Source organism: Nematolebias whitei, chromosome 10 (assembly GCF_014905685.2).
Source record: "Nematolebias whitei isolate Nwh7 chromosome 10, NemWhi1, whole genome shotgun sequence".
Lineage (NCBI taxonomy): Eukaryota > Metazoa > Chordata > Actinopteri > Cyprinodontiformes > Rivulidae > Nematolebias > Nematolebias whitei.
The window spans coordinates 42,551,856-42,559,033 of NC_056507.1; the positions used below are offsets into that span (position 1 = coordinate 42,551,856).

At 40.5% G+C, this 7,178-nt stretch overlaps 1 protein-coding gene across 1 annotated transcript; it reads right to left on the reverse strand.

The window, feature by feature from the left end:
• Nucleotides 1-3,332: 3,332 nt before the first annotated feature.
• On the reverse strand, nucleotides 3,333-3,608 carry LOC119415858 (protein Wnt-7b; the record flags this gene model as incomplete). The annotated part of the gene is given in 1 exon segment (XM_037683033.1): nucleotides 3,333-3,608. A coding segment is annotated over 1 exon segment (276 nt), but the record flags the coding sequence as incomplete, so codon positions are not given.
• Between the last annotated feature and the right edge of the window lie 3,570 nt (nucleotides 3,609-7,178).

Here is a 7,178-nt window from a genome sequence, read left to right on the forward strand (position 1 = left end):
TAACAAAACATTTTTGTCATTGAAACCTTTCACAAATCAGAGCATCTAAATAGATTTTACCCCCACCACATTGTGTATATTCGATCATTTCACTATAGCATGGATTATTTGATAGAGTAACCAACACAAAATGACTGTAAACAGTTGCTGCCCTACTCCCATCCATCCATCCATCCATCCATCCATCCATCCATCCATCCATCCATTATCTTTACAAGCTTCTTCCTTTCCAGGTAGTAGGAATTGCTGGCGCACATGTCCAGCAGTCACTGTGCAGGAGGCGGGATACACTCTTGACAGGTCCCAAGACCAAATTAATGTTTTATTCTTTTCTTTGTTTTTTCTTTATATTTTAGCTGCTCCCTTCTACAGGGGCCACTACAACTTGCACGAAAATATGGCAATTGATTTTACACTGGATGCCCTTCTTGATACAAATGTTGACCACCGAGCTACCACAGCCCTCTGTGTGGAGCGGAGAGCTGCTATCTAGGGTGCCCGGGGGAACAGATGGTGGGGTTAAAGGCCTTGCTCAATGGCCCAGATGGAGACAGGTGTGGGTACTCTACCATTCCCACACACATTTGAACGTTGTCAGTTCGGGGTGTTGAACCAGCGACCTTCTTATCACAGGCCTACCTTCTCTAACCTCTGCGCCACGACTCCCAATGTTCTGTTTTTTAAATACAGTAATTTATTAACATCATTTCACTTCTTGAAAGTAAATCAGTAACGAGCAGCCTCAACTAGCATGGATTATGGAAGTTTATGTCTGCAGTATTTGTACCCTCAAACAATATTGTGGCATCACATCATCTGTCACACAGGACACATTTGTGTTGCTTGGGCTTTTCATGTGTGCTACATGAGCAGAGAATAATCTGCAAACATTCTACTAGCATGTAAAACTGAATAAAACGCCAAGGAAAGACAATAATAGTAAAATCACACAAATTTAGAAATGTACTTAGAAGAAAATCAGATAATCAATCATTCAACCTTTATTTAGACAGGTAAATCCCATTGAGCCTCGAGGACTCATTTACAAGAGAGACCTGATTTCAACAAAGAAAGATGACAACAATGGACAACAGCAACAACAATAAACAGTTATAAAAAGTCATACTGCAGGTTTTTTTTTTTTTAAACAAATAGGAGTGTTTCCTGGAATATCTTGCAAAAAGATCTGAAGCTCTCGACCTTAAACTCTTTAAGTGGCTTCAAAACATCTGTTAAGCTCATGGCAAAAAACAACACAGACATGTTCCTGTTTTTATTGTTTTACATCGCTTTACATTGTAGCTGTTTTTGTTTTGATTTTTAATATCCTTTTCTTACATTTATTTTTCCCAATTTATATGCTTTCTTTCTGGATTGTCTAATGTTGTCATCACTTTTTGTTAATATCAAGTCTCTCTTGTAAATGAGTCCTCGAGGCTCAATGAGACTAACCTGTGTAAATAAAGGTTGAGTTGAAAAAAAAAGAACAACAACAAAAAAACCAAGGTGTGCTGTTACGCTCATATAAGATATAAATTATGAGCTTCATATGAATCAACATATTCAGTTCAAACTTTACTGCACTCGAACTCTGGCTTATGGGTTAGAAGTTGAGTTAGTGACCATTCCTATCTGTGTTCATGAAATAACATAAAGTTCAAACTTCTTGTCAGATTTTTCTAGTAAGATTGTACACATTTAAATGCTTCATAAATGTATTCACTCCTCTGAGACAGTGAAGATTAAACATGTTGGAGTTTCTGATCTCCACAGTGAGATGGTGTCCAGTCCAGCACGACAGCACCCTGACATGAGTACAGCGTCTGTCAGTTCACTGCATTAACACCGGCATTGTCAGCCTGCTTTCACACACTGATTAGACACATTCAAATGGCAGCGACTTGTTTTGCTATTGTGCAGACAACTGCAATAATATCCTGTTCCTGACTTCATTTTTACATGGATGAAAATGAAAAAAGAAGGGAACATTGTCCTCTGTCTGTCAACCACTGGCTGAGCCTCATTTTCCCATCAGACAAGACAAATAAGTTTAATGTTCACACCCTCAGTTCTTTTAATTTCCTCTCCCGCATTTTCTCTCCTTCTTTCTCTTTGACTTGTCTGCTAGCCATTATACTAATTATAATGCAAAAGCCAGAATTTTTTAATAAAAAACTTCCTTTTAGGGCAAAGAAAAAAAAAGGTTGTAAGCTCAATTATCCAGGTAGATAACAACAAAAATGTTAAATTGTGTCATCTGGACCAGTTTATTTAAGTGAGAAAGGTTTCAACCTATATTCGATTGTTATACATGATGACTGATTGTTTTGGAGGGGTGTGCTTTGTTTGCACGTGTTAAAAGCCTGCTTCTGAGATTCCAACAGGAGGTTGGCTTGAAACACAGCAATGAAGGCTACTTATGCGACAGATCTGGTTGGCAGGCTGTAGACTGAGGAAGTCCTCCGGATGGGGGATGAAACATTGGTCCACATGGATCAACAAATTGTTGAATTGGTCCAGATGACTCCATTTAACCTTTTTTGTTGTTCCTTCTAGGGCTTCCCTTTTCAAATGATTGTGTCATGTTTAGCTGCTGTTGCTCATCCACCCACCTCTGCATAAACACAAATGTCAGTTTTTCCAGGTGAGTTATTTAAGCCCTCGTTACATTTTTTTTTTTTTTTGGTAAGTTTAAAAAAATCGAAAGAGTTGAAATTGGACTGAGACATTTTTGTGTTTTCTAGTGCCAGTTGGCTGTAGTGGCCATCTTGAGTTGGGTTGTCTCCAAGAGTTATTTGGTTGTGCAGGTACAACAAATTAATACTTCTTATGGGTTTAAAAAAAAAATCTATGCAGTGGTTTACAGTGGACATTTTGTTAACAGGCTGACAATGTTTGGTCCTAAAAGCTAAGTTGTTTTGTGCAATTTGTTTGCGCTCTGAACATGTGTTGGTGTTCAGTCTCAGCTATCAGCGCAACAAATTTTACATCCTTACATTTCAGTTTGACTGAAATATACAGTAGACATTTTTGTGTTATTTTTTTATGTTCAGTTGGCTGTGGTGGCCATCTTAACTCAAGACTTTAGGAGTTAATTAGTTGAGAATATACAAGTACATTTAATTATTACTTTCTGCAAGTATCATTCATGTTTTTCCAGGAATCATGGACAAACTTCATGGATCATAGATATTTTGCTAATGGACAGATGTGCACAGACACAAGTAAAGACATCATCTTTTTTAGCAGCAGAAAAGTTGTTTAAGTATCACATTACCCTGTGAAAGCATTCTAAATAAATGACTATGTGCACAAATCTGAGAAGGCTCTTTACCTTTCTGCCTGCCTCATTGTTATGCAGGTTCATCAGGCGACGAGGAGTCTTTTTAATCTCACGAGCATCCACAAAGCGGCGTGAGAACTCGATGCCATACTTGATGTCGGCTGAGCAGCCTCCCCACTTCCAACCTTGCTCCTGGTTATAATAGCCCTGCTTCTCACGGTCGCAGCCACACTGGCTCAAGTTGCCCTGGCTGCACGCCGCTGTGATGGCATGGGCCACCCCCGCCGCCGTGATTGCATAGGTAAATGCTGCTTCTCGACTGCCTGCAGGAAAAAAATAATACTTTTTTAAAGAATATGCTGTTAGAAAAAGAGTTAGTATGTTCAATCAACCAGGTAAATAAATTACAAATAAGTTCAATTGTTATCTGGACAGTTTTTTTTTTTTGGAGGAAACGTTGCGTCTTTCATACGAAAGATTTCATTAGTCTGAGGTCTACCACCAGGATCTGTCTTATAAATAGCGCCTCATTGACGTGTTTCAAACCAGTCTGCTATGGAATTCCCAGAAACTGGAAATACCTTGTTAGATTAGGATGAAGAAACCTTTGCTATGTCACCTTAGTTTCAGTATTTAAGTGCAGAACAGTTTTCTGTTACAAAAAGTCCTCAAAATCCATAGCAACATCTGATGGATGTTGCTATGGCGGTGCACAGAAAGTGTAGCGGCTTCTCATGCTCCCGGGATTAAGCCTTATTTGAATTTCTATGAGGCTGTTTTAGGCACTGGTTCAGTGCTGGATTCGCGGCTCAGGTACAGCTCAGCCGAGCTGATGGCCATAAGAGACAGTTTGGTTGAGTTCTGAAATCTGCACTTGGCGGACAACGGCTCCTGAGGACAGCGGAATGGTGCAGCAGAGGGCCAGAAGCAACAGTCAAGAGGAAGGGAAACAGGGTGTTGTTTTTTTTTGTTTGCTTTTTTTTTTGGGGGGGGGGGGGGGGGGGGGGGGGGGGAGTTGTCCCAGCTAAAAGCTAGAAAACTACAGATTCCTACTCTCTTTCTGGCCAATGTCTGCTCACTGAATAACAAAGTGAACTTGTTACATCTGAGGATGAGTGTTTCTACAGAGATGAAGAACTGTGCTGTTCTTTGCTTAACAGAAACCTGGCTTAACAAAAACATGCCAGACTCAGCCTTCCAGATCAGCAGTCTTCAGTTATTCTGAGCAGATCGTGACTATCGGTTGGGAAAAACACAGGGGGAGGACTCTGAGTGTTCGTGAACGAAGGAAGCTGTGGAGAGCTGGACTTGGAAGCTCTGACCTGAGGAGCTTCTATCACTGTGTAGTGGAGAGCATTCTCTGCGACTGGGGAGTAGCCTTCCTATCACCTCAGACCTCTACACATCACAATGCAGGGGGAAGGCATGCCGCATCATGAAGGACTCCACTTATCCTGCCCAGTCTGTTACAATCCTCAACCCCACCCCCACCCCCCCACTTCCCCACCCCCAGCAGGCGGCGGAGGAGCATTCAGAGTAGCTGTCAGTGCTGAACTCAAGCTGTACTTAATTCAGCCTCATCTTACATTTTTTAACTTTTTTTATTTACGTGTGCTTGCAAGCACCCACACACACGCACACGTGTGTGGGGGTATATATGTGTACATGTGTATATGTATATATTTTTATACTATTTTGTATTTATTTATTTGTTCATTGGCTTCTTGATCTGGGACCTGAGTCTGAATTCTGTACCATAAACATGCAAATGTGAGCTGGTCTGACGATAAAAATCCTTGAATCCAAATCTGGCACATGATCTTGATAAGTGATTCACTTTTCTACCTTTTACTAAACAGCTTGACCTCCTGCACCTTGGTACAGATGTAGTTACATTTCTAACCACAAAGTTGTTGGGCTCAGCCTGGGAGAGTGTAATGAAAGAATATAAGGAGCTTTTATAGGTGCTGTCCAAAGTGCTGAATTCCTCTGCAGGAGTACCTTGTTCTAAGGCCCACATGGCACACAGCTGGGGTCTGCAGGTCTCGCCAATGAAAACACCGCTACACAGAGTTCACAAGAAGCAATCAGCAGCTACATCTCTATGGGATGTATTAATTGCTCAACAGTTCAATGTGAAATGCCCATTAATACAATTCTGTGCCATGACCTGCTGATTTAATTTTTAACTTTTTGTGGCTTTTTGAGCAAATGTCAGAAGATAAAATGTGTGATTTAATGTGTTTTAAGATCTGGAGGACAACCTTTGGTGTGGTTAAAGTAAAAATTTCTATCTGAATAAAATATTTTGAATACATAAGTATTTTGAAATGTGCATACAAAGACACAATAGTTTGCAACTTTTTATAAAGCAAGATGGTTTAGTTTTTGTATCTGCTTTGGCCTGTATGTGGGACATTTGCAGAATCTCTCCATGCCAAAATGGGTTTCAGTGGAGTAAAAATGATCTTAAGTAAATATCCTGATGCATGCACAATAATCCAGGTAGAAAAATCTATTAAAAAAAATGTATAAGACTGAGCCAAATACAGCACCTCAGACTGAGGAAGTCTTTCGGATGAAAGACGAAACGCATCTACAATTTTTTGTTTTGTTTTGTTTTTTTTGAATGTCCAGAGGACCAGAATGAACTTTTTTGTATTTTTCTACCTGGATTATTGAGCATACATCAGGATATTTTGAACCACTTTGGCCAGGATTGCCTCAAACTAGTAAGAGAGTTTGAGAAAACAGCAAGGAAAAGGGCAGACTACAGGAACCACTTGCGATTCAACCTCAGATGTCGACAAAGTGGCATCATTCCGAAGAGCCTGGAACTAAAATCTTTGGTCAGCGGGCACCGGGCAAGCAAGATCCTTCAGAAGGCACAGACCCAGCTGCTGAATGAACGGGTGAGACAGACCATTTTTACTATTGAGGCCTTGAAGGCCAAAGAAGAGCACATTAAACAGAAACTAACAACGTGTCTAGATCAGACCACACTTCAGCAAGTGTTGGACTGTACAGATCAGGCACGCTTAGCACAGCATGTCAAGTCCAAGACTCGACAACAAAACAAGTTTAACTTACTAATAACTCATCAACAAACACCATCACAATTCCAATAACAACACATTCAGTGTAAGACGACACTCGAGTAGACAATTACATGCCAGGGAGACAGAAAAATGGGTGAAGAATTTATCTGACAGACAGCTCACCCAGCCGGAGACAGAGATTCTTGCCAGGGGACTGAACTTTGCGGTTGCACCAAGTAGAATTCCTCTGGTGGAGATTATCACAGCCACAGAATCAGCCATCCGCAACAACAAAATTAAAGAGGGTGAAGCAGAACAGCTCAGAATCAAAGTTTCATCCTGCCTCAGCAATGCCAAACCACCACCTTCCAACATCAGTAGAGAGGAGAGGGATGCACTCACCACTCTTAGCAAGGACAAAAACATCATCATTCTCCCAGCAGACAAAGGACGATGCACAGTGATTTTGAACCAGAAAGACTATCATGATAAAGCTATGACACTCCTTAGTGACTTAACCACTTATGAACCTCTGAAAAGCGATCCAGGAAGTGGTTACAAGAAGAAGTTGATTGATTGCCTGACAATTTTGGAACAGGACAAAGCTATTGACTGTACCCAAGGGAGGCCACACCTAGTCTGTATGGTTTACCTAAAATCCACAAACAAGGTGTACCTTTAATCAATCAACCTTTATTTAGACAGGTAAATCCCATTGAGACTCGAGGACTCATTTACAAGAGAGACCTGATTTCAACAAAGAAAGATGACAACAATGGACAACAGCAACAACAATAAACAGTTATAAAAAGTCATACTGCAGGGTTTTTTTTTGTGTGTTTTTTTTTTTTTTTTAA